Genomic DNA, 25,219 nt, shown 5'->3' with positions numbered 1-25,219 from the left:
CTCGCCCTTGGGTGCTCCTGAATGTGTGCGCCCCCGGCTCCCCTGCGCTTCTAGGCAAGGGGGAGGAGTGGCTGCGCCGCGGCGCGCTAGACCGACAGGCGGGCGGACCAAGAAACAGGGAGGGGAGAGGAGGGAGGGGGTCCTGGCCGGTGGAGGAGGAGGGGGCCGAGGAGGTGGCTGTGGCTGTGAGTGGCGGCGGCGGAGGTAGCGGCAGCGGCGGCGTTTGTGGTGGCGGCGGCCCTGGCGGGCGCGGAGAGCTGGTTTAGGGAGCCCAGAGCTCGGCCGGGCAGCACAAGAGGAGCAGCGGCAGGCACTGCAGCTTTACTAGCTTGGGCTGAGCCCAGAGACACCGGCCTGGCTGGTCCACGCCAGCCGCAGGTAGGAAGGGTCTAGGATGAATGGAGAGGGTCCCTCGACAAGGGGCCAAGGGGCTAAAGCTGAGCAGAGGGGCTGTCTCCTCCTTCTGTTCCCTAGACAGTGGCTAAGCATGGAGCTGTCCCCGCGCAGTCCTCCAGAGATGCTGGAGTCGGATTGTCCATCACCCTTGGAGCTGAAGTCAGCCCCCAGCAAGAAGATGTGGATTAAGCTACGGTCTCTGTGAGTTTCTGCCAGGGGAATCTGGAGAGGGGGGAGCCTGGACGCTGTGTGAGTGTGTGTGTGTGTGTGTGTGTGTGTGTGTGTGTGTGTGTGTGTGTGTGAGGGGGGCAACTAGAGCCGGGCAGGTAGATTCTCTCGGTGAATGACACCATGTTGTCAGGTGCAAGGAAACATGGCCCTGAAGCCCGTGTCCAGGCCACATCTGCAGTGCAAGCCCGTTGGTTAGGGCAGGTTTAGGAGTTGCAAAGCTTGTGCTTGTGTTTGGGGCCCTTTGAGTGACAGAGTGACACACTCAGTAGCTTGCAGAGACAGTATTGTGGCTGGCAAGGGCTGTGGGCAGGCAGCTTTTAGGAGATGCCAGACTGACTCACGCATACCCATGAACAGGGTTGTGCAGATGTGAGACATATCGCAGGCATGTACACGTGTTTCCATGGGTCAGAGGTGTGAAGTGCACCTGTACACCAATGCGGATCTAGTGCACGGAGATACTTGTGCCAACCTGTGGGTTCTTTGGGGTTGGTAGTTCTACATCCTACAGGGAGCAGGATGAGGGTGCCCTGTACTTGAGAGGATTAGCTGCTTCAGGATCTGGAAACTGCGTATTAATGACCCACCTGGAGCCTGGAGGAGTGACTGGAACTCTCACTTGTGAGCTAGAGGGGAGTAGTGGTGGTGAAGAAAAGTGATTGACAGGAACAGCATAATTGGCTTAATCAAAGCCTTTTTGTTTATATAGTATCTCCTAGGATCTCCAAGCACATATGGGCATCATTCCTTATTGCAGGACCAGAGTACATGGAGAAGAAAAAAAGAGGAGAGGAAGGGCTCAGGCGTTCCACACAACATTCTGAGGGTGGAAAGGAAGTTTTCTTCGTGCCCCTCAAAACAGAACGGGATTGGGTCAGAGACTGGTCATATACTATGTTCACCTCCCAGGCAGGTGCCATTGGACAATCTCTGCAGTTTGTTGATTCCTAATCAGAGAATAAGAAAAGATGTACGTCTCCCTGAGAGATTCTCTGCAGCCCTAGGAAAGAGGCTGATAGATAGGAAAGAAAATGGTAACCATCCCTGAACCCCGTTCTTTTCCAGTTCTCTCAGCAGCAAACACTGAGCCTTCTCATCCTGGGTTCTGATAAAGGGGGGGAATGGGGTAGGAGGAGGACAGATGCCTGTGTCTGTATTGTTCTTTAAATATTTCACCAGTGCTGACGAGTTGATGGCTTATATTGGACAGGTGAGTCTGATTTATGTACTTGCTGCTCACAGAAGCCTTGGGGAGAATGGTACACAGTGGGCAACAAGGCTTGAAATCTAAACGCGTTCCTTTGTCCCCTCTGCTGCCTCTGGCCGAAGCAGTCTGCTGGATTCTGTGAAGTGCAGCCTTGGAATGAGCTCTAGGATACGGGAAACGGGATTGAATAGATTCTGTTGGGGGTCTTGATAGAAAATGATGCTCTGCCCATGGCTGAGGTTTAGGAGAGTGGCAGGTGCATCAGGGGCCACAGACACAGGATTCCAGTGTCTCAGGATGGCGCTCGTGCCTCATCAGACATCCAGGGAGGAGAAGCATGTGGTGGAGTGAATCTTCCCATTTTCATCGCTTTCTACACTTTTCTAGCCAAACAAAAGTCTTTCTTGAAAATGAACGGCCATTCCCCTTCTGATATGAGAGAAGAGGAGCCCAGAAGGTGGTACTGAGCTCTGGGGAGAGAACAGCAGAGCTTGTTTCCACAGGGCTTCGGTTGAGGTGGCCTCACACAGTGGGCAAGGATCGGTGACCTCACTGATTAGATGACGTTGGTCTATCCCACTTCAGCGATCTGGTCGGACGAAATGCTAGATAGCTGATTCATCTCGGGAGTAGATTCTCAATCTTGTTTTCTCAAGGCAGAAAAGGATTTAAAGGTAGAGCCCAGGTCGATGGCTTTCTAGATTTGCCTTTGTTTGAATGTCAAGGGGGCTTTGACAACAAGAAGAAGGAAACAACAACAACAAAACCCCGGGATTTCAGGCTCGCTCGCTTGCTTCCTTCCATCCTTTCCAGGAAACAGAGCCCTCCCTCCTTCTCATGGGTGAGGTTAAAAGAGGTCGTTTAGTCTGGAAACAGGGAGGTAGACATGACTGTCTCAGGACTGGGCACTAAGTGGAAATGAAGGTAGATAGGCTTTCTACATATCTGTCTCTTTATGTTCTGGTTCCCAAACCCAACAATCCTACTTCCCTCTTTAAAGTTCTGATCTAGGACATCCAGACTCTTAGGCTGTGTTTGCCTAGGGATCCATGGCTCCACTAGTCGAGTTGTGCAGGGCAGTTTCCTGTTGGAATGGACATTCAGGAATCCCATCTCCCACACTGAGGACTCTGTCAAGGATCAACTGAGAATGGGGGAGTCTCCAGCAGTGGGATTTTACTTCTGGCCAGCAGGGAAACTTTTCTAACTCAGGAGATTCATAAATAAAGAGACTGAGAAAGGCAGTCTAGAAATGAGGGTCTGGCCATGCTGATTTCAGCATCTCCAGCTGAAGATGAGCGATTTGTCCTTGTCTAAGACCGGAGGGCATTGGGGACATACGAGGTGTAGAATGAGTTTTCAGAGTCTTTTTTTTTTTTTTTTGAATCAAGAAAAACCATGATTGGCTTGCTTCCCTGGCTCATTTATTTATTCATTCACGAACAGTCTGGGTGCCTTGCTTGGGAGAGGTAGCACACTAGGTGTTGGAGATGCTGTCCGTGTTGGGTGGAGTGAGATTCATCTTCCCACCCTCCAGGAGCTGTCCGGTGGTGAGGAGAGGCCCACCCTTTCTCATCTTGCTACACTTACACAGGAAGTAAAATTCTGCCACTCTGGGTTTTTGCCCAAGTCTTTCTTTTGGGGGCCATGTGCACACGAAAACACAAATATGAGTTCTGTCTCCCAGGGAAATACAAGCATCACTCTCTTCTCTACCCTAGTTTCTCTCAATTGTACATTTTACAGAGAGAAATTCCTCCTGTCTATGGGACAGTGGAGGCACAGTCTTTTTTTCTTGTCTCTTTCCTGCTTCATTTTCAGGACCCTGAGGTTCATGGTTGTGACAGCTGAGTCTAGAATAGGGACCCATTTGAGGTTATCATTGTTTCATCAGAGTCTCATGTGGTATCTTGCATAACACAGGCTTTCAAGAAATACTATTATAAGGGAATGAAGAAAGACATTAAATGAATTATGCGTATATGAAGACATGAAATCGAGTTCTTTCTCTGACTCTGTGGCATGTGTTTACCTCCACATAGGAGGGAGGTACGGGCAGGAGATAGAGGTAGAAGAAAGAGAGATGGCACGGTTGCTGTGTTTTGAGTTATGAAATCTCAGGATAGAGCCTGGAACTGAATGAGTTACAGAGAAGATGCACAGGCTGTATTTTGTGTGATGAGAGACTGAAATTGTGAGCGCCAGATACGTATACCTGTAAATCTGCGGAGACGACGAGTGCCGGAGGCACAGCTCCATGAGGTGTCTTTCTCTCTTTCACGGTTATGAATGGCGTGTTTGACAGCCAGTATGCTGGGAAGGTATGCTCCTACCTGAATTCCTCCAGCAGTTCTAGGCCCGGCTGAGATGATGTGAATGAGTTTACTGGTAATGGAATATGGTGTACATGTGATCTTTTGTATGTATTTGTGACACATTCAAATATTTTGGCAATCCTGGGGGATTTCCAGAGGGCAGCAGGAGGAAGCTGAGGGACTGGACCCGGAGTCTCATTGATTGATTCTGCCGTTGGTTATCATATTGAATATGCTCCGTCCAGTAATCTTGTATTGCTCTTACCAGTACTGATCTTACCAGGATCTTAGCAGTATCTTGCTGTCATTCCCCCATTCTGTGTTTGGAGCTGTGGAGCTGCTCTAAGGATCACAGGATGATCTGTGGCTCCTCCCACAGGAGAACCAGACCTCTCAGACCTCAGTGGGAGGCTTCCTGTCTTCCCTAAGCCAGCCTTCCTCTTCCATTTCTAGCTAAGGCCCAGGGAGTTTCTCCTGGTTTTTATACTGCCTTTCCCATCATCTCTATTTTCTATACAGCACTGTTTGAATGTGCACTGAGTGCTATCTGGGATGTAGAAGGAGGGGAGAAGCCCAGAGACAGGGCAACTCTAATTCAGATAAAAGAAAGAGCTTCCCACACAAAATTGGAGGATCATGGAGGCAGAAGGACAGAGAAAGTATTAGGAGATTAGTGTGGACTCAAATTCCCACTCTGCTATTCCTACACCATGTGATCTTGAACTCATATGGTTTCCCCGAGTCTCTGTTCTTAGATATTGTCCATACCAATGGCTTTAAATGTCCATATCATAGCTTTAAATGACACAGTCTGGAGATCTTTCAGTGTGGGGGAACTTGCTTTGTGAAGGAAGAGTTGGGGGAGACTAATGACTGGATGAGAGAAAACGGTGAAGATTTGGGAGGCAGGAACATGAATATCAAGTAAACTGGGGCCTCGTCCAGCCTTGACTCCTGCTTTCTGCAGGACTTCTCTTTTCCTGATCAGCAACCTCATCCTCTCAGGTCCTCCAGGGAAGAAGCCAAGTAATTGCCTTTGAATCTCAAGGGGCTGGTTTTCTCAGGTATGGAAGTTGAGGAGCTATTTTCCAACTCTCTTCAGGATAGCTGCAGATAAAAAGGCATAAAACGAGGGCAGCAGGTGGGCTGGAAGTTGTTAGCTACAGAGCCGTCCCCTAGGGTGGGAGGACCACTGGTTCAAGAGAGCAGGGAGGGAGTTGAGATGGGATGAACAAGAGAGAAGTGGTTGCTAAGCATTCGGTGCAGGACTCTCCAAGTGTGTTAGTTTCTCTCCTGCCTCCCTCTCCCCCCCCCCTCACCACCCCCTGCTCCTGTCCTATCTGGGGTGCTTATTCTTGCTTGGGAAGAAAACATCAGGTTAGGATTCTGCCTTAGCATCAGGGATCTTATCAATCCCCAGAGGGGGGTGTGATGGGGTTTGGCAGAGAAGAAGGCCAAGATGTGTTCAGGGATGCCTGGGGCTAGGGCTGAGAGAAGGGTCAGGAGTATTTAGGGTTGCTCTTGGCTGAGCTGGGCTCTCAGATCAGTTGATTGTACAGCTGCAATGAGAAGTCAGATTTGCAAGGAATTACGGTAGCTGCAGTGGGCCATGAGGTTGCCAGCTGGTACTGGGTAGGAGTGGGGCTTCTGGGTCGGGTGCCTAGGGAACCTTTGACTGATAGGATCTGGGGTCTCATAAATTCCCCTTTTTTTCTCCGTTCTCAGCTTCCTGCTCCCTTGTTTATCAGCATCCAGCATCTAGCCTGGCACCTTCTCCCTAGTTCTGTCCTCTATGTCCACCTTGTTTGGAAACTCCCTTCAGCCTGGGATGAGTGAGCATACTTGCCAAGTTCCATAGCCTGGAGCATCTCTGTACCAAGCCAGAGCTTTAGGAATTCCAATCTGGAAGATGCATAACACATCTCTGCTTGCCTTTGAAATGTCAACAAAGTTGGCTATTGTTTTGATTGCTGTGGAATGGATTGGGGGTAGATATACAGGAGAACTTCCTGAGAAATTCACAGATGTTAGAAAGTGACCTTTCTGATAAAAAAAAAAAAAAAAAAAGGAAGCTACCCTCCTTTAAGATCTGGCAAATGCTGATTTGGAGGAAGCAGTGAGCCAATCAGAAAAAAAGAATTCTAAAACCTGGGAAACAAGGTCCAGATACCCTGCTTCCCTAGTGCTTGCAGTGCTAGGCCCTGGATGCAAGAGCTACCTAGGGCTACAGGGAAGCCTTGGTAGGGTAGGGTCGGAACTGGGGCCAGACTGCAATCCTGCTGCCCCAGCCTGCTGCCCCACATATCTATAGTCATCTCTTGCCAAGCTGACAGTTCTTACCCATCTCAGCCTGCTCTAAGCGTCTGGTCAGTCCCCTCGAAAGCGGGGCATCTGCTGTGGACATCTGCTGGGATGTGCTCTAGCAGACTAGTGGGGTGGTTTGTGGAGGTGGTGAGTAAGCAGAACTCTACAGTGCGGGGAGAGATGTCAATGCATACGTGAGTGGGAGAAGCATTCTTCTGGATGGGGTCCTGACACCTTCTCTCTCATCTACTTTCACTGCATGTTACTGCCTACCTCTCCCAGTTATTCCCTTTCTCAAGGGCTGACATCTGAGAGAGAGGTGATGCATTTGTGTGCTGTATTGGGCCAGGTACTGGGCCACCTAAGTTCTTATTAGTCTGATCTAAGTCTTAAGCTGCTTAAATTGCATCTTTCCATGCACGGTCTGAGCTGTGCCAGGCTGTTGCTAAGAGCACCTGTTAGAAATGGTTTCTAGTTTGGAGACTTGGGGAGCTGCTCTTATATACAGGCTCCGTGGCTCAGTGTCATCCTGGCCATCTTCTGGGGCACCTCCCACATCTGTTTCTTTCCCTCTCTGCCTTCCAGGACCTTCTACACTTCTATTTCATTTCCTTTGGTCTTTTGGGCTAACAGCACAACCCACCCTCTGCCCCTTCCCTGAACCCCTTCTCTTCCCAGAGCCTAGAGATCTCCCATGGCTGCCATGGCTACTATGTCAACCTGAGTTTTGCCATCTTCCAGAATGGCACTCCAGTTCTGCCAGTTGGGGGTCTATTTTTATCTCTGGAGCCACCCCCGCCACTCTACCCAGCCAGCTGTCAGAACTAGGGCTGCTCAGACAGCAATGGGAACCGGTGTGAGGCAAAGTTCTGGTTGCTCTTGGGTTCTGCAGCTCCTTGTTCTGCACAGTCCCTGCCTCTGCTTCTGCTGTCTTCCAGCCCCTGTGGACTACAGAGGAGAGAGAAGCCCTAGCATGTGAAGAGACGAGAGTTTTCTACAAGTAGCTCACGTTCCATTTGCAGGCTGTGAGAGGAAACTGGGTCCTGGTACTAGTGGCCATCTGGGACTTTGTTTATGGAAGTCTCTCAATTAATATTTGCAAAACTAACCAAAGGATTGGACGAAAACTACAGTCTCTTGCATATATATTATGCGATTACAGTCTCTTGCATATATTGTACTGCTGTATAGTTCCCAAAATGCTCTTCTCATAATGACCTCATCAGGCCCTCACTAGATTTCTTGGAAGCACGTGCTATTTATCAGATTTAAACATGGAAACTAGAACTTAGAGAGATTTACCCATGGTCCTACATAGTAAGAAAATTAAGGCAAATTCTCCTGGTTTGTACTCATATAATTTTTAAATGAGATTTAGCTGCTCCCCTACCAGTTTTTGAGGTTTTGGATCCATCCCTGAGATCAGCAAGATAATTTCTCCCCCCAGCCCGAGCCGTTCCCATTCTCATTTTATCTGACCAGACTCAACTTTTGTCCCCTGTGCCAATGGTTAGTCCTTAGTACAAGGTGGAGAAAGTTGGGTGTGGGCACAACAGGGAAGCGTGAGCTTGGGCTTGTCTACCTCTACATTTAAGGGTTAGCTGGGTTGCGTTGGCAGCAGGCCTTCAACCCCAGCACTCAGGAGGCAGAGGCAGGTGGATCTCTGTGAATTCGAGGCCAGCCTGGTCTAGGATAACTAGGACTGTAACACAGAGAAACCCTGTCTTGAAAAACAACAAACAAACAACAAAACAAAATATAAGGGTTAATGGAAGTAAAATGGTCATTGTAAGAGGACCAAAGAAACCTTAAGGGAGGGGAGGGGAGGAGAGAGCACTGCAGTGCACGAGGCATGCGAGCCAGTGTAGGTGATTTGTGGGGAATAAGACCCAGTAAAAAGTGGTCAAGAAGGATGGGAGAGGGCAGTGGAGGAGAGGGGTGAACAAGAACAAACCATAAAGCCAGGTGTGGTGGCGCACGCCTTTAATCCCAGCACTTGAGAGGCAGAGGCAGGTGGATCTCTGTGAATTGAAGGTCGGCCTGGCCAGTTCCAGGCCTCTGGAGATAGACCTTGTTTCAAACAAACAAAGTCTCAAAAAACTCAAACAGCAGCAAAAACAGTACAATAACAAAAAACCCTTAAACAAACAAATCCAAAGCAAAATGGCACATAAAATATGGAAGTACCGTAATGAAACCTGTAACTTTTTATGTTAACATAATAGCATAAAATAGCTCATTAACATATGTTGGTAAAAATAACACATTTAAGAACTGAAGAGAAATTTGATACTGGATGGACTTGTGGATTCTACATCTGGATGAATATATGAATCCCACTCCCCAGGAAGGGGATTGTAGTTGCCCAAGTCTCTTTACTAGGATCCGTTTATAATCATAGGGCAAATAGGTGACACCGCGAATGGTATGGGGTGAGCAGTTATTCGTACAGGCTGAGGAGACACCCTCTCCAGTTAATATCCACCTCTCAGAACAGGGCACTCAGGAAGGGGAGCTAGCACAGCTTGGAGGATACTGCTCTTGGGGGCCGAGTAAAGCTGACTGTCACCTGCCTCCCCCACCCCCTCCTTTGGATTCAGCGCGTGCAAAACAAGTCAAATGGCCTGGCCTGAGACCCTGATGCTGGGTCTGTCTTTTTCTGAAAGTGCTAAGCCACGTAGGGATGGTGAAGCCAGCAGGTCGCAGAGTGGTCCCCTCGCCCCGCAGCAGCCCTGCTAGGCCACCAGACCTCTAGAGAGCAACTCGTGTGTCTTCACCCTCCTACTTGTCCGCAGTCCAAGCCCACTTTCACTTGTCCCAGAGCTCGGAGACGCTGAGAAACCGCAGGTCCCTAAACTTCGTTTGTTTATACTCCTTTAAGGCCTTGACACAGTAACGGTGTTTTAATTTGTTGGCTTCTGAGCGAGCAGTAGGGAAGGAGGGGAAAGACTTCCCGTCATAAAACCAAAGCTCTGGGTTTGTTTCTTTTCTCTTCCCTTCCTTGGGCCATACTCAACCCTGTGATCCCTTTTCTCCAGTCCACGCCTATTGTGAGACCCTAGAATTGAGGATACTTTTGGCTTCAGCACGCCCACCTCCTCCTTAGCCCCGCCTAAGCTCCAGTAGACCAATCATGACCCCAAAGCACTTGTGATGTCATCTTGTAGCCAATCGGGAAGCTGCTAGGACTGTGTACGCAGTCTACTAGGTTGCGGCAGCCAGGCTCTTTCCTGGAAGTCACGGAGATGGAAGAGGGGGTCTTGGTCCTTAAGCTCTCCTGGGAGCCCCATTTTGCCCCTCCTGTGTTGACCTCACTCTGGCTAATTCACGGTTTTCCCCAATCTCTGTATGTAAGATGAGAAAATCAGGGCTAGGAGTAATTTGGCTAGCTTCAGGTATGTTTTGTTGTTACTGCCAGGCCCCTCCCATCACCTCTATTCTTTCTTTGAACAAGTTCCCCCAACTTTCATTCACTGTGGAGTGGGACGCTCTTCTCTACCTGTGAACCTTCTCTGGCCTTTAGCTTCTGCAAGCCCCTTCCCAACTGCTTCTAATTCTCTGGGGGAGTTCATCTTGTCCTTCCTTGTGAATTCTCTCAGGTGAACCAAGGCTCCTGAGAGAATGGCCCTAGAAGCCCAGATTTGCAGGAGCTGGATCTGCTTAGCCCCTCTGGACTCCGGCTGGGCCTCTTCCACTCCTACCATAGATCTCTCCGTGACAGATTCAGGATGGTCGCTGTCCCTGCCTCCTCCGGACACTGCTTGCTAATCCCTATTTCCCAAAGAGGAGCCCCACCTCCTCAGAGCAAGGGGCTGGCCTGTGCTATTTCTGGCCTTTCTGGGACTCTTCTGACAGCAGATTCTTGTTTTCAGTCTGATTCAGATGTGAAACGTTTCCCGCGGCCTCCCACCCAGTTCCTGGGGGTTAGGGTTTCTGCCTCATCACCCCCTGGAGTCAGGCCTTTCCAGTTCCCTGGTCAAAAAGTGCTTTCTGGTCTGCCGCTCAGTTTTTCTGGGACCTGGAAGAGGAAGTTCTGGGGGTTCAAGAGGGAGTTGTTCCCCAGTAGGGGCCCTTGGGCCCTGGGGTCAGCTTTTTGATTTCCATGGCAAACCCTGTTTCTGTCCAGAGGAGTCACCTCCAGGGGCCCATCCTCAGGTAAGTACCAGGGAGAGGGAGAGGAGAAAGGGGACAGGAGGACAGTGGAGTGGGAGACAGGGGATGGGAGGCAGGTAGAGAAGAGAGGGAGGCTGGAGGAGGGGGGCAGATAGAGAAAGAAGAGAGACCAGTAGGAGGGAGGAGGCAGAAGAAAGGGGAGGCAGGAGAAGAGGGACCAAGAAGGGGGGTCAGGAGGAGAGGAGAAATGAGGGGGGCAGGAGGAGAGGGACCAGGAAGGAGAAAGGGGGGCAAGAGGAGAGGGGAGGCCAGGAGAGGGGAAGGAAAAGGGGGGGTGCGAGAGGAGAGGCGAGGCCAGGAAGAGAGGGGAGGCAGAAGAAGGGGGGCAGGAGAGGGGTGGTTGCTTGTGAAAGCTCCTGCTTCCACTCTCTGTTGTTTATTACTTCTATGACAGGTGTCTTCAAGGGGTTTCCTCTCTCTCCCTCCTGATCCCTGGGACCCTTAAGACCTCACGTGCCTGCATCCCACAGGCCCCCCCCTCTCTCCCATCCTGTCCTGTGGCCCCCCTCCCCCACTCTGTAGCCCAGACTGGCCTTGAGCTCACAACAACATTCTTCCTGTTTCTGCTCCCAAGTGCTGAGATTGCAGGTGGGATGTGGGAGGCACACCAGGCCTGCAGAGGACCCGGTCCTTTACCACTGAGCTCTTTACTCTACTCAAGCCCTTTCTTTGTCTTCTTATCAGCCACCTGGGTCGAAGCAGTCTTTTTCTAAGCCCCCTACTTACAAAGATCCTTGTGGCATCTTGGTACTGGAAGTAGTGACAGGCAACTTTGGAAATCCTCAGTAGAGAGAAGAACTCTCCGTAGCCAGTGAGGCTTGGGGGGGGGGGTCTTCGCTCAGAAGGACTTGTGTGTGTGTGTGTGTGTGTGTATGTGTGCGCGCGCGCATGTGTATTTGACTCTAGGAGGGGGCAGTTAAGCATCTGGATCCTCTCAGCTGCCTGAGTCCAGCTCCTCTACTTGGATTCCTTGTTTTGTCAAATTTACTCTTTAATCTTTCCTCTCCCTGCCTCTTTCTGGTGCCTCGATCATGTTTCGTTCAGACTTCCATAGGAGCTTTGCATATTCCTGGGTACGATCGCAGCCAGAGAAGGTGGGACTTCAGTGGTTCAAAGTCATCCTACAGTTTCACTCCTGTCCCAGGGCTCACCATGAAGCTTCCGAAGCCTGTCTGGGAAGTGTCATCTTGTAAGCTCTGGCAGGTGGCCTTCCATCTGGTTAGTTTTCTACAACTCTTGTCAATGACCTTTTTTTTTTTTTTGTCTTTTCTTTTTTCTGGAGAGATGGTTTCTCTCTGTATCCCTGGCTGTTCTGGAACTCGCTATGTAGACCAGGCTGTCCTGGAACTCAGAGATTGCCTGCCTCTGGCTCCTGAGAGTGGCGCCACCACTGCCCTTAGATGATGGACTTTTATTGAGCACATAGTGTGTGCTCTGAGTATGGAGACCAAGGTAAACCAGGCACAGTTGAGGTCACACTGATAATTGCCATGTCCTGTGAGTTCACTGACAGGTCCAGAGCACTTAAGGTGGACCTGACTGGGACTCTGGTGCAGTGCCCCATGCACTGTAAGACTTGTGCTGCCCTAACACCATCAAAGTGTAGGGACATAGGTCCCCTTAACTTTAGTGTGCATTGTGGGCTTTGCTGGCCTGAGACTGACAAGTCTTTTGACCTTGGGCAAAAGGCATTTCCTTCTTTCCTAAAATGCTTGTGAGAATCAAATGAGGTTTTCAGTTGTAGAGACACTCTGGTCACTAGCGTTTTCTGTTAGCTCCTCCATCTAAGCTGTATTTCTTCTCCTAGGCTGGGGCTGAGCAGGCAGGTGCTTGTTGGGTTTGAAGTACTGCTGTTGGGGCAGAGTGGGAACCCCTGTGCTGGCACATAATTTCCATCCAGGCTGTATTTATGGGGACCCCTTGCCTGTGCCAGGCTTGTTGCACATTTTATTTCCTTTATTTCTCTTAATATTGTTGTGAGACTGCCTCACCACTTTTCAGTTGAGATCGAAGCTCTAGAGTGTTTAAGAACCACTTAGGGTGTTTATTAAAAACTCCTGTGTCTGGGCCAGGAAAATGACTCAGGCAGTAAAGAGCGTTAGAGTGAGCCTGATGACCTGAGTTCAGTCCTCAGGACTCATGTGAAGGTCTACACACGTGCCATAGCACATCTGTGCGCGCACACACACACACACACACACACACAATTAGTCACTTGCCCAAGGGCTCAATGTAGGATGTGAACTTTGAACTTGGTTTCCAGCCTCAATATACAGTGTGGTAAATCATTCCAAGGAGTTGGGCTTATGCATTGGAAATGTAGTTTGCAATCCTTTCTAGACTGCATTGTTAGCATTATGCAAATATATGCAAATAAGATACCATGGTTGTGGCTGTTCATTTGTTTTCCTCTGGGTTGGTTGGGAAAGACTGTGGTGGGCTTTGATTGCTGGGGACACTGTTTTTGGTTGAAAGGGGCCTGAGTGAAGTAGCAGATGAGGGTAAGGGTGGGAATAGGAGGAGAGGTGAGCCACAGGCAGTAGGAGAGATCTTCACTTCTGTTTTATGTGTGTGCCATTCCAAAGCCCTGGGTAGTAGGGACTGAACAGAGAGGAAAGCCCTGTCTGTGCTAAAAGGCAGTGTACCTTTTTGTTCTGTGATATCCTGGCAGATCCTGGCTGGTGGCTTTTTCTTGCTTATTTGGCTGGGAAATCCTCCCAAGATATCTAGTCCCTTTCTGTTCATCTTCCCTTGTGAAGCGGAGTGGGCTGAGCTTTCCTAAACCCACCCTCCTTGTCTGACAACTGTTTCCACATGGAACCAGTGGGCCTGGGTGATGAGGTAGGCAAGAGTCCACTCTAGAGACACAGGGCTGCTCCCTCTAGCTCCCCACTCCTAGACTGTTCCCTTTCACTTCTGCCCCATTTACTCTCAGACAAGTGTGGGCCAGGACTGCTGGGCTCTGAGATGAGACTTGGCCAGGGATACTTCCTGGGGCTATTTTCAGTATCCCTATTTCAAAGCTGCTGAGACCCCAGGATTCTAGAGCTGATTCTGTTCAGGAATGCCATTGTTTACCCTCCCCGGTGTCCCTGGGAATTGTTGCTAATTTCAGCCTCTGGTCCCTGACTCATTCTCTTCTCCTCCCCAACTCACAGGGTGACCTTGGGTTTCTGAAGCCCCTCTCAGTGCGATGTTTGTTCTAGCTACTGGCTCACTCCACCTAAACAGGAGAGCCTGTGTGTGATGGGGGGAGCCTGTGTGTGATGGGGGAGCCTGTGTGTGATGTGTGTGGGGGAGCAGGTGTTCCCACCTGAACAGGAGAGCCCGTGTATGATGGGGGGAGGGGGTGTTGGGAGAGTGCTGAATTCTTGGGAGAGTGGGGAGTTGCTGTCTTCAAAATCACTGTCTAGAGCCAGAGAGTTTCATTTGGAATGCAGAGCTGCTCTTGCTAGACTTCCAAGAAACCTCTCAGTTAGTCAGTGACCCCCACCCCCAGAATCCAAAGCTGCAAAGGATGAAAGATCTGTCCCTTGGGAAGGCATCAAAAGGGTGATAGCCTGGTTTCACCCCAGAGCCAGAGACAGGACATGGGCGCAGTGACTCTGCCAGAGGTTATCTGTGGCGTGAGCCTGGGCAGCCAGGGGTTAACTTGCTTTGTCCTGGTTGATGAATTCTGGAATCATAATCCATTAGCTCTGCCTGCATGGAGTGAGGCCAGGCAAAAGCGTTCAGATTGGTCTTTGTTCTGTGCCTTTGCTGCCCTTGCGAGCCCTTGCCAGGATGGAGGGGCTGTGGATGTGCTTAGCCTTTCTGTCTTGACCAAGACAATGAAAGGATCCTGGGGACTGTTTTGATTGGTGTTGATCCCAAAGCCTTCTCTCATGGGGAAATATTGAGACTGTGAAACAAATCATCTCCAGAAACATCACTTCTGGGGCTGCTACCTGTCTAGGCTAACACTGTAGGGGTAGTAGATAAACTTACCACAGGCAGAAGCCACAGCCTGGCATGAAAAACACTGGCTGCTGTTATCATTAGTGTTAGAATTATTAACAGCTCGGAGACTGAAAGTGTTTCTGCAAAGAGCCCCCTATTGAGGAACCCCTGACTGGGCTATAGTGTCTAAACAGGATATCTGCACTCATACCCTGCAGGCTGCGCTTCATGGTGAAGCAGTTGGAGAATGGTGAGGTTAACATCGAGGAGCTGAAGAAAAACTTGGAATACACAGCTTCCCTGCTGGAGGCTGTCTACATCGACGAGACACGGTGAGAGAGGCCTGCAGATGTCAGATTGGCAGACTCCAGAGAGGAATGCTGGGGAGGGCGGAGTGACAGGGACAGATAAAGACAAAGACGGGGTGGGGCAGAGATAAGAGGCTGAGGTGGAGCTCAGTGGTGGGGTGCTCACCTCACTTTCCTGGCACTCTGGCCTGATCTCCATTACTGGAGGAACAGTGGTGGCTTCAGGGATGCCAGGGACCTTAGAAACCATCTGGTTCAAACCTACATGGAATACATCTCTAGACTTGTGTTGGCCAGGAGGGATGACTCTGAACTTGTAGTGTGCAGGCATGAGTTGAAAAGTGTCTGTAAATTACATCCTGGCTCCTACAGACAGACCTCCTCCCCACAACGTCATTCACTCATTATATGTTAATTTATTTTGAAAAATATTTTGGAGGAATTAGCATAAATAAAATTTTTTATTAAATGTACCAGTCTTTAAAACATTTTTTTAATTTGAAAAAGATTTATTTATGTTAATTTTACTTGTATGTGCATGTGTGTATGTATGTGTGTATGTATGTGTACTACATGCATGCCTCTGCCAACACGGAGGCCAGAGAGGGTGTGGGATCTTCTGGAACTGCTTGATGTGGGTTCTGGGAACTGAAGCCTGGTTCTCTGCAGGAATAGCAGCTGTTCTCAACCATTCAGCCATCTACCAAGCCCCTTACCAGCTTAATGTAACTACTAGAATAGTGAAAATTTCTTTTTTGTTGTTATTTTGTTTATTTGAGACAAGGCCTCACACAGTCCAGGTTGGCCTTGAACTTGCTGTCTAGCTAAGATTGACCTTGAACTCTGGTCTTCCTGCTTCTACCATACCAGAAAAAATTTAATTTCATATGTGAACCTTGCAGTTTATTTCTGATGGACTGTGGTGCCCTGTAGCATCCCTGGAACGTGGTGTTTCATTGTCTGCTAAAACATGTCCATAGTGACTTCACTGCTTTCCACCATGAGCTCTTTCTACTGGAGGTGTCCCCAGGAATATAGACACAAAGCACTGTAGTAAAGGGAAGGGAAGATGAGGACTGGGGGGAAGTCACAAATGGGTATGGCAGCTATTGGGTCACTAGTATGGAAACCCTTGCTTTCTTTCCTCTGTAATGTTCCCCGGGTCCCAGGCAAATTCTGGATACTGAGGATGAGCTTCGGGAACTTCGGTCAGATGCTGTGCCTTCAGAGGTGCGGGACTGGCTGGCCTCCACCTTCACCCAGCAGACCCGAGCCAAAGGTCGCAGGGCAGAAGAGAAGCCCAAGTTCCGAAGCATCGTGCATGCTGTGCAGGCCGGGATCTTCGTGGAGCGGTGAGGTTTGCCAGTACTCGGCTTTCCCCATCTCTGTCGTGCCCTCTGTCCCAGCCAGCCTGATCTCTCATGACTCCACTCACCCCGAGACCTATCTCCACAGCCCCAGTTGGCTAAGGCTCTGTTCCCCCCGCCAGATACTTGATTTATCCTCTATGGTCTTTTTTAGGATGTTCCGGAGAACCTATACTGCTGTGGGCCCTACATACTCTACTGCAGTCCACAACTGTCTCAAGGTGACCCCTGGGTTTTTTGGGAAAGAAGAGAGGGTTGGAGTTGATATAGCCATTGGGACTTCCAGATTCTGTTTGTGCTGTGATTTTTTTACTTCCCTTTTAACTAGTATTTTCATGTTCTTTTGAACAGTTTTTGCCCACCCAGAGACAAACCCTTGTCTTCTTGTCTCCCTGATACTGAGAGATATCTGGGAAAAAAGAAACCCTTTGCTTTCTCGAGTCATTGGGAAGTGTGCCTAGAAGTGTGACTAGTCTCCTTATGGCAGGGGAGCTCTGGAGGGGCTTTCCCGCTTAGTGTACTGTTTTTCCGTAGAACCTGGACCTCTGGTGCTTTGATGTCTTTTCCTTGAACCGGGCAGCAGATGACCACGCGCTGAGGACCATTGTTTTTGAGTTGCTGACTCGGCATAGCCTCATCAGCCGCTTCAAGGTTGGGCAGCACCCTGTAGGCTGGCTCTCTCCACTTCTCTCTGTGCTGGCAGAGAGATTCCCAATGAGCAGACTCCAAGCTCCCTCGTCCTGTCCCAGTGTCAGGGGTGACACCCCTGCTCATCCCTGTCTTGCCTCTACTGAAACTGCTGTAATCCAGACTCTCCCTTCACTCGTGGAGTGAATGCTTCTAGGCTTGCAAGCATTTAGCTTGGGACACTGCTCATGCCCTTTTCCTCCACAGTCTGTCCCCTCTGGGCTGACTGCCAATTGCCTCCCTTCTGCTCTTGTCTGTGGACCCTGGAGATCTAGAGCCCAGTACTGTCATCCTTTGGGATTGGAGCATCTCGTTTGTCCTCTTGGAGAGGGGACGGGCCAGTGTGAAAAGCTCTGGGAAGAGTTTGGAAGGGCTGTGTGCTTGGATAGAAGCTCCTTCATCTGGAGGGAAGGAAAACCCACTTCAGAAGCCACCTCTGGAAGAGGAGTGTGTGAGGGGTTGATGAGAGCCTCTGGGGCTCTGGTGACACCTGGAGTGGCTAGTAGATATTGAAGGTGAAGTAGCCTGGAGCGGCCTGGGCTGAGTGGTAAAGGTGTGTGTGGGGTATCCTAGTGGGCCTGTCTTACTTCACGGGGATACTGTCCGTGCAGCCTTCCCTGTTCCTTCACTCTTCCTCTCTGACACCTATTAAGAACTGTCACATCAGCCCTGAACTGCTCAACAGGGTTCCCCTCCTGACCTTCTTGAGGCCTTACCTCCTGAACTTTACTTGCTCCCTGCAGACCCCTCCTTAGGCCAAGAATAGCAGGGTCCCTTTCCCAGATCCTGTTCACTCTGTCATTTTTAGATGTACTTCAGACATCAGCTTTGGGAGTCCCAAGAGCAGCTGCCCTGGGTTGGCTTTAGTTAGCCTGCTTGACTGCTTCACAACAGTTAGAGAAAGGGATGTCCACTGGGTCCTGGTCAGGCTTCCTTCCCAAGCTCCCTGGTCTTTTCCCTCCCTGTTCCCTCCTTTCTTTTCCCTTCCCTCTAGGGACACCATGGCAATGCAAAAGCAAGAGTAGTTGTCATGGAAACAGTCCTTTAAAATTCCCTGAATTTGGGGCACAGCCCTCCAGGGGTAGAGACGGGGGAAGCTAGGGTCTGACAAGTGGCGTGTCTTCTCTACTGTCACTCTGCAGAAGCCTCCCAAGTCCTGAGCCCTGGATCCCTTCCTGGCCTCAGGTGAAGATACTAGCCTTGACCTCTGGGAGCCTTGAGTCTCTTGAAGGAGGCAAAGATACCCAAGGGCATCTGTAGTCAGGGACAGAATTGAGAGTGGCTCTGTCCTGGGTGTGTGCTCATGTCTGTAGATACTGTTGGCCTGGTGGGCTGCTCATTGGCGTACTTGGAGTGGAGGTGGTCAGGGACGGCTTCTCTGAGCAGGTGCTCCACATCTGCAGCAAGGGTCCCTGCAGCTCCTCTTACCTCCCTTTGCTCTGAGCCTTCTCTGTGGCTTTGGGGATGGTGCAGGTGGTTGGAAGGTAGGAGGGAGGCTTTCTTTCATTTTCTTAGAAATCTCCAGGGAAATAATAATAATTATAGATACTCTTCAGAGAGTACTTACTAAATGCCTTGTACTTTTCTCATTAAATCCCAGGTAGGTGGTATTATCTTTATTTTGCAATTAGGAAGGCACAGGGAGGCGTAGGGATTACCCAAGGTCACACAGGCTGCAGGTGGTAGAGCCTGAATCTGAGCCCATCTCTATGATCAGAGCCCGTGTTAGTTCTCTGGGCCATACCCAATTGTTTTTGGGCAGGGTAGGTGGGTGAAGTGGGGTTGAGACTTTTCTGCCTTAGCCAAGTGCTGGGGTTACAGGTGAGCATCATTCCACCTGACTCCCATGGACAGAATGCTGCCATTGCCTGTCTCTTCACTCTTGTAGATCCTTGATATCTCCGTTCTTCCCTCTCCTGCAGATTCCCACTGTGTTCCTGATGAGTTTTCTGGAGGCCTTGGAGACAGGTTATGGGAAATACAAGAACCCTTACCACAACCAGATCCATGCAGCCGATGTGACTCAGACAGTCCATTGCTTCCTGCTCCGCACAGGCATGGTGGTAGGTGCCTGGTCATGTTGTCCAGGTCCTGTGGATCCAGAACTAGGAAGCCTTGGCTGCTCTCTTAGTGTCCTTTTCCTCGGGGTGCCTGCTCCCATGGGGTGCCTGCTCCCGTGGGGTGCCTGCTTCCATGGGGTGCCAACACCTGCAGAGTCAAATGCATTAACTTCGTCCAGAGAATCCTCAGGTGTACCAATATTTCTTGGGCACTGTTGGGGATACATGATGTGGTATAGTGGGTATATGACTGATGGGGACAGAGGAGAGTTGAAACACATGGCTAGCTCTGATGATGGATGGAATGTTGTAGCTGTGAGGGTGTCTGGGCAGTGACTGGCAGAGGGCTAGCCCACGTTTCTCTTCTTCCTGGCCCCCAGCACTGCCTGTCAGAGATTGAGGTCTTGGCCATCATCTTTGCTGCAGCCATCCATGACTATGAGCACACAGGCACAACCAACAGCTTCCACATCCAGACCAAGTGAGCAGTAGGGCATGGTGGGGGCAGAGGGCCAAGGTTGCCGGCGGAGCCCTTTACAGGGGCCTGGGCGTGACATACAGCTCCACAGGTCTGAATGTGCCATCCTGTACAACGACCGCTCGGTGCTGGAGAACCACCACATCAGCTCTGTTTTCCGAATGATGCAGGACGATGAGATGAATATTTTTATCAATCTTACCAAGGACGAGTTTGTGTGAGCACAGGACAGCATGTGGCATCCCTGATACCCTATCCCAGTCTTCTTTTCCCCATACCCTTTAGTCCTGCCAGTGCTGAGAGGACCGGTCTCTTCTCTGTCCACTTAGAGAACTTCGGGCCTTGGTTATTGAGATGGTGTTGGCCACAGACATGTCCTGCCATTTCCAGCAAGTGAAGTCCATGAAGACAGCTCTGCAGCAGCTGGAAAGGTAGCACGTGGAGGGGTGTAGGCAGGGCCAGGCCAGAGGGAGGTCTTGTGAATCAGTGTGTACACTGAGCAGTTGGTGTTCCAGGTACTCATCTGAGTGTACATGGCTGTGTGTGGTGTTTGTGAACATGGCTTTGAATTTATCTAACAGGTCTGATGAGCATTGGCCAGGAGCCTGGATAGGTTTTTCAAGACAGGGTTTCTCTGTGTTGCTTTGGAGCCTGTCCTGGAACTAGCTCTAGTAGACCAGGCTGGCCTCGAACTCACAGAGATCCACCTGCCTCTGCCTCCTCACCGCCCCGGCGTGGATAGGAATTTTTATTGTAGCTGCAGGGCAGGATTACTCAGGAATGTTGGGAAATATATTCGGATTTTTCTAGACCCTTGTCCTTATCTGAAATGATGACCGTGAAGTACCTCCCTTCACACTAACTCCTATTTTAGAAGGCCACTGGGAGAGTTGTGTGAGGTTAAAAAAGAACAAAAATGAAGACAGAACAAATGTTATAATTCTAACGCTGTTTAGAAGTGACTGGGACAAGGGTAGGTGGGCACGGATGGTAGGAGGCCTTTTTTTTTTTTTACCTAGAGCTCTGGAGGGCACCAAGCTGTTCAGCTTGTTTCCTTCCCTCATCTTCTCTCTGCTTTTTGGAGTCCCGGCCTGCTCCTGATTTACCAGGTCTAGACACACGCTACCCTTCTTTCCTCGGGGCTCCTGCCTCTCCAGTTTGTCTGCTGCATTTTTTTGGTGCCTTTTTGTTAACTTTTCTGTCTTGAGTGTCTTTCTTTGCAGATTTTTGTAGCAGGAAGAACTCACTCACAGTGGATTCAGTGTAAATTCCACTTACCCCTGGGGAAATACACTACTTTGTTTTGGGAAGTTTTGCACTGTGGTTTTTGTTGTTGTTGTTTATCAGGTGTTCTTGTTTTGTTTTATTTTTGTTTACATTTTTCCCTTTTATTTGGAGGGAATGGGAAGAATTGGGAATAAGGAGGTGGGAGCTGCATTTTGTTTATCTTTTAACCTCAATTACAAGGGATGTGTTTTTTTTTTAAATAATGTGTCATGAGGAAAGTTGTTTATGAAAAAAAGAAAAATGATTTAAAATTAAAAAAAAAAAGAAGTGACTGGGAATGTATAAGTGTGGGTAAGAGAGAATGGGCTCAGTGTCCTGGAGGTGTGTGTTGACCTGTGTATAGTATCTGAATGGGGATTGTGGGGTCACTGTGGGCAGTTGTTTGGGGGTTAATGGCAAGGATCATGATGATGGCCATTGTACATAACATCCCTGGCGCATATTATGTGTCAGAAATACTTGTTGTAAGTCATTTAATTCTCAGAACAACTCAATATGTGACAGGCTTGTTATTTTCACTTCTGGTTTGAAGAAAATGAATTATGGATTTTTCAGTAACTTGCTTAGTGTCTCACAATCGTGGGTGGTAGAGATGAGGGGGAGTCACATTCAATGCGCATTGATGCTAAGAGCCTGGGTTCTCAGCTACTGATCTTCTTCTACGTCTATACATACAGATGAGTTTGCGTGTGTGTAGACTGTTTAGGCTTATGTGAGAAAGGAGTGTTTGTGTGACTGGAAGTCGGAGACTGGCCAAGGCCTCCTTTTCCTAGAAGATCACTTTCCCTTTTTTTAATACCTGCCTTAATCAGGATTGACAAGTCCAAGGCCCTATCTCTTCTGCTTCATGCTGCTGACATCAGCCATCCAACCAAGCAGTGGTCAGTCCACAGCCGCTGGACCAAGGCCCTAATGGAAGAATTCTTCCGCCAGGTAATCCTGTCAATGGTGCTTTCCTATCCCTGATCTGCGAGCTTCCCACACCTACTCCAGAGCTCCACCCGGCTACCTTTCACTCCTGAACTGATCCCAAGCCTGTGGGGTCGTCTCTACCCACAGAGCTGGACACTGGATATCGCCACTCACCCCTCATTTCTAGGTCAAAGAGGTAGCAGCATCCCCTTCTCCCATTGCAGCCATTTATCTCCCCAGCCCTCCCAACTCTGAGGCATCTTCTCTTCCCAGGGTGACAAGGAAGCAGAGCTGGGGCTGCCCTTCTCTCCTCTCTGTGATCGCACCTCCACATTGGTGGCCCAGTCCCAGATAGGTGAGACCAGGGGGACAAGGAAAGGGGCTGTCTGGGCTTGGCCAGGCTTGTCTCATACCTCCAAGTCCCTAAACTGTTCTTGTTGAGGCAAGGATTCTGGGCTGGATACCTAGCGCTGCATTGGAAGGGTCTCTCTGGGCTCACATAGATACTGTCCCCAGGTTGTCCCAGCGGGGGAGTTCACTCCAGATCACCCTCTAGGCTTTGTCACTTGCAGCCTCACAACCAGGCTCTCCTGTGTCTGCCTTGTCCTCCAAGTGTGACACTTGTGCTGCTTGCTCCCTTCCTGCAGGTTTCATCGACTTCATTGTGGAGCCCACCTTCTCTGTGCTGACTGATGTGGCAGAGAAGAGTGTCCAGCCCTTGGCAGATGATGATTCCAAGTCTAAAAGTCAGCCTAGGTGACTGTGGCTGGGGTAACCATGTCCTGGTCCATTGGCTGCACAGAGATGATTCTTTCAGCCTAGATGGGAGGGAGGGAGGCAGGATGCTTCAGGTCTGAGAACCCCTCTCTTGTCACAGAAGACTGAGCCTAGCTCTCACTTAGGCTCCCTACATTGTTTTTTCCTTAAGGGTCTAAACTGACTTTCAGATAATCTTTTTTTCCTTCTATCAGGAGATTGAGTGTGGAGAGGGAGGGCTACAATTATGGGAAAACAGACAAGGATTTGAGGGTATCTAGAAGAGGGAAAAGGACTCCGGCCTTTCTGGTCTTCCATCTTCTCCATGCTGAGGGCTAAGAATCGGATTCTGAAGAGGGCTAGGTCTCACTTCTGGAATTGGGCGTTTGAATGGGTCTTGTTTCTAGCTTCCAGTGGCGCCAGCCTTCTTTAGATGTAGACGTAGGAGACCCCAACCCTGATGTGGTCAGTTTCCGCTCCACCTGGACCAAGCACATTCAGGAGAACAAACAGAAGTGGAAGGAACGGGCAGCAAGTGGTGGGTGTTATGTGTGCATGTATGTGAACATTCTCGGCCCCTTTGCGAGCCCAGGCAGCTCTTTGACTCCTCGAGTTGGGAATGGAGCCAGTCAGACTAAAATAAGAGGCCACACGAAGGCTGACGGGTTGAGTGGCTAGGGCTGTTCTAGAATGGAAGCTGGAGAGATGACAGGGACAGCCACAGTGTTCTGAGTTCTGGGACCCTCTGCGTGTGCCATGGCTGGGCTCCTTGCACACTGGCTGTCTGCAAATGGTGCCCCTGGAGATCTGAGTTACTTGGTGGTTCCTGCTGCACTGTGAGCAGGGGCTGTGAGTTTTTATGTGTGCGGGATTGGAGGAGGTAGCAGATGAGCCAGGCCTCTTCTTTTCTTTACATGCACCTTGGTTCTGGAGAAACTATTTCTTGGCCTAACGTCAGCTTCCTTGGACCCTCTGCAGGCATCACCAACCAGATGTCCATTGATGAACTATCCCCCTGTGAGGAAGAGGCCCCACCCTCCCCTGCTGAAGATGAGCACAACCAGAACGGGAATCTGGATTAGAGAGCTGGGGGCTGGCCAGGTGAGCTAGGAGGCAGGAGGGTAGCTAAGCCAGCGTGGCTTCAGGTGGCTCTCTGGGCTCTGCTCAGCAGGAGAGAATTGGAGGCACAGGACAGAGCCAGGGCACGGGTGGGGAGCAAGGGACTCCTGTCACCTTCTTTGGCCCCATATTCTTTCATGAAGGAAGAAAGGACAGAACAGCAGACAGGATGGCACATGTGCCGGGCTGTGAGACTATGGAGCAGGCTGCAGTCTAGGTACAAGGTTTGGTGGGGCAAGAGAGTAAATGTGACTTTATTTCAGCCCAGCTTGTACCATTGGCTGCCATGCATCTGATGGGCATTGGCCGCTAGCTGTTCTGAGGATGAAGGGAGGACTGGGTGGGATTTGGAGAAGGACGATCAGGTTAAGAGATAAAGTTCAAGAGCAGAACACTGAAGTGTCCCCTTCTTTTGACAGGTCCTCACCGAGTCCAAAGTCTTCGATGTCATTAGCACTATCCATCCGACTGGTTCCCCCATCTGCTCCAAGGGAGTGTGTTGGTCGTGGGAGAGATAGCTCACCTGAAAGCCCAATGCTGGAGCTGGTGGGGTGGGGGAAGGTCCCCTCCCCACCCAATACCCACTGGGACACAAGCCTGGGGAACCACAGGCCCCCAATGGTCACTATGCCCACCCCTTGCCTCTGGACTCCCTTCCTGGGTAGGTGGCTACTTGGGAGGGGTGAGCTTCCTACAGGCTTCCTATGGCCTGGAGGGGAGGGTCAGATGCCAGCCCCCTTGGCCCTCCCCATCCTTCTTGCCTCCAAGTTTCTAAGCAATACATTTTGGGGGTTCCCACAGCCCCCACCCCAGATCTTAGCTGGCAGGTCTGGGTTTCCGTTTCCCAAGGAAGCTGGCAGTTTTCAAGGGCCCGCATGGGAAGGGCAGGATGAGGTGGGGACAGCCTCTTGACCACAGAAGTGTGCTGCTCTAGCACCGCTCCCTTGCAAACTCCCTCTCTCCTCTGCCCAGGAAGTGACTGGGAGAGGACAGGAGCCTTGGGATTATGCCTGCAGGAAGACTATCCGGGGTCCTCAAGAACTTGGGGCTGGCCTGGGCTTGAGAAGCTTGTCACCTGCCCTACCTGGGTCTCTGGCCCTTTGCCTCCTTTCTGTCCCCGGGGACTAAGAGGCTCTCATCCGACCAATGTCTGTAAATGCTTTGAGATCTTCCTTCAGTGTATATGAACAAAGGAGGGGACAGCTGGCCCTGGTGCAAGTGGGGTAAGGTATGACCCAGCAATCCATGTGGTCAGAGTGGGTCCTTCCTGCCTTCCTTCTCCCAGAACTGGCCTATGAAGAGATTCCCCTCCCTGGGTCCCTCAGGGTGGAAGGCAGAAGGGGAAGGGTGCAGGGCTGTTGCTGCCTGGGGCACACAGAGCCAAGTGAGGCCAGGCAGAGCCTCTTCCTTCCTCAGGCTCCCTGCCCCACCTCATCCATCCAAGAAAAGGCCGAGTCCAAGTGGCTGCCTCCTCCTTTCTTGTAAATACCAGCCATGCATCTGTACAGTGGGCCCTGTTCTCGTGAAGTCCATCTCCATGGTGGTTAGACTTGCCACTCTGAACCGCATGTGACTCCCCATGCTTCTGGTCTCCCAGGCCCCTGATATAGCCAGAGATCAATAAAGAAGGGAGACTGGCTGGATGTGTGTGGTGTTCACAAGGCAAAAGTTCTCTCACAT

The 25,219-nt window shown here is 50.3% G+C and overlaps 1 protein-coding gene across 5 annotated transcripts; it reads left to right on the top strand.

The window, feature by feature from the left end:
- On the top strand, positions 1-25,178 carry Pde1b (phosphodiesterase 1B). 5 transcript variants are annotated; one of them, XM_005353770.2, is made up of 16 exons: positions 2-378; positions 475-597; positions 14,784-14,897; positions 16,043-16,225; positions 16,395-16,461; positions 16,775-16,891; positions 18,850-18,990; positions 19,368-19,468; positions 19,557-19,682; positions 19,795-19,896; positions 21,565-21,685; positions 21,938-22,019; positions 22,312-22,420; positions 22,828-22,958; positions 23,399-23,521; positions 23,959-25,178. In XM_005353770.2, the coding sequence occupies exons 2-15, from the start codon at positions 488-490 to the stop codon at positions 23,500-23,502; spliced, it is 1,608 nt and encodes a 535-aa protein (XP_005353827.1). In that variant the 5' UTR covers positions 2-378; positions 475-487; the 3' UTR covers positions 23,503-23,521; positions 23,959-25,178. The 5 variants fall into 5 exon arrangements, with proteins under 5 accessions (XP_026638251.1, XP_005353827.1, XP_013204141.1 ...); XM_026782451.1 differs by lacking the exons at positions 2-378; positions 475-597 and adding exons at positions 9,703-9,848; positions 10,580-10,608; XM_026782450.1 differs by lacking the exon at positions 16,775-16,891 and having other exon boundaries at positions 1-378.
- The last annotated feature ends 41 nt before the right edge of the window (positions 25,179-25,219 follow it).

This window comes from Microtus ochrogaster, chromosome 15, assembly GCF_000317375.1.
Source record: "Microtus ochrogaster isolate Prairie Vole_2 chromosome 15, MicOch1.0, whole genome shotgun sequence".
NCBI classification, from domain to species: Eukaryota; Metazoa; Chordata; class Mammalia; order Rodentia; family Cricetidae; genus Microtus; species Microtus ochrogaster.
The sequence above is the reverse complement of the archived record's forward strand: the minus strand, read 5'-3'. Positions and strand labels throughout refer to the sequence as shown.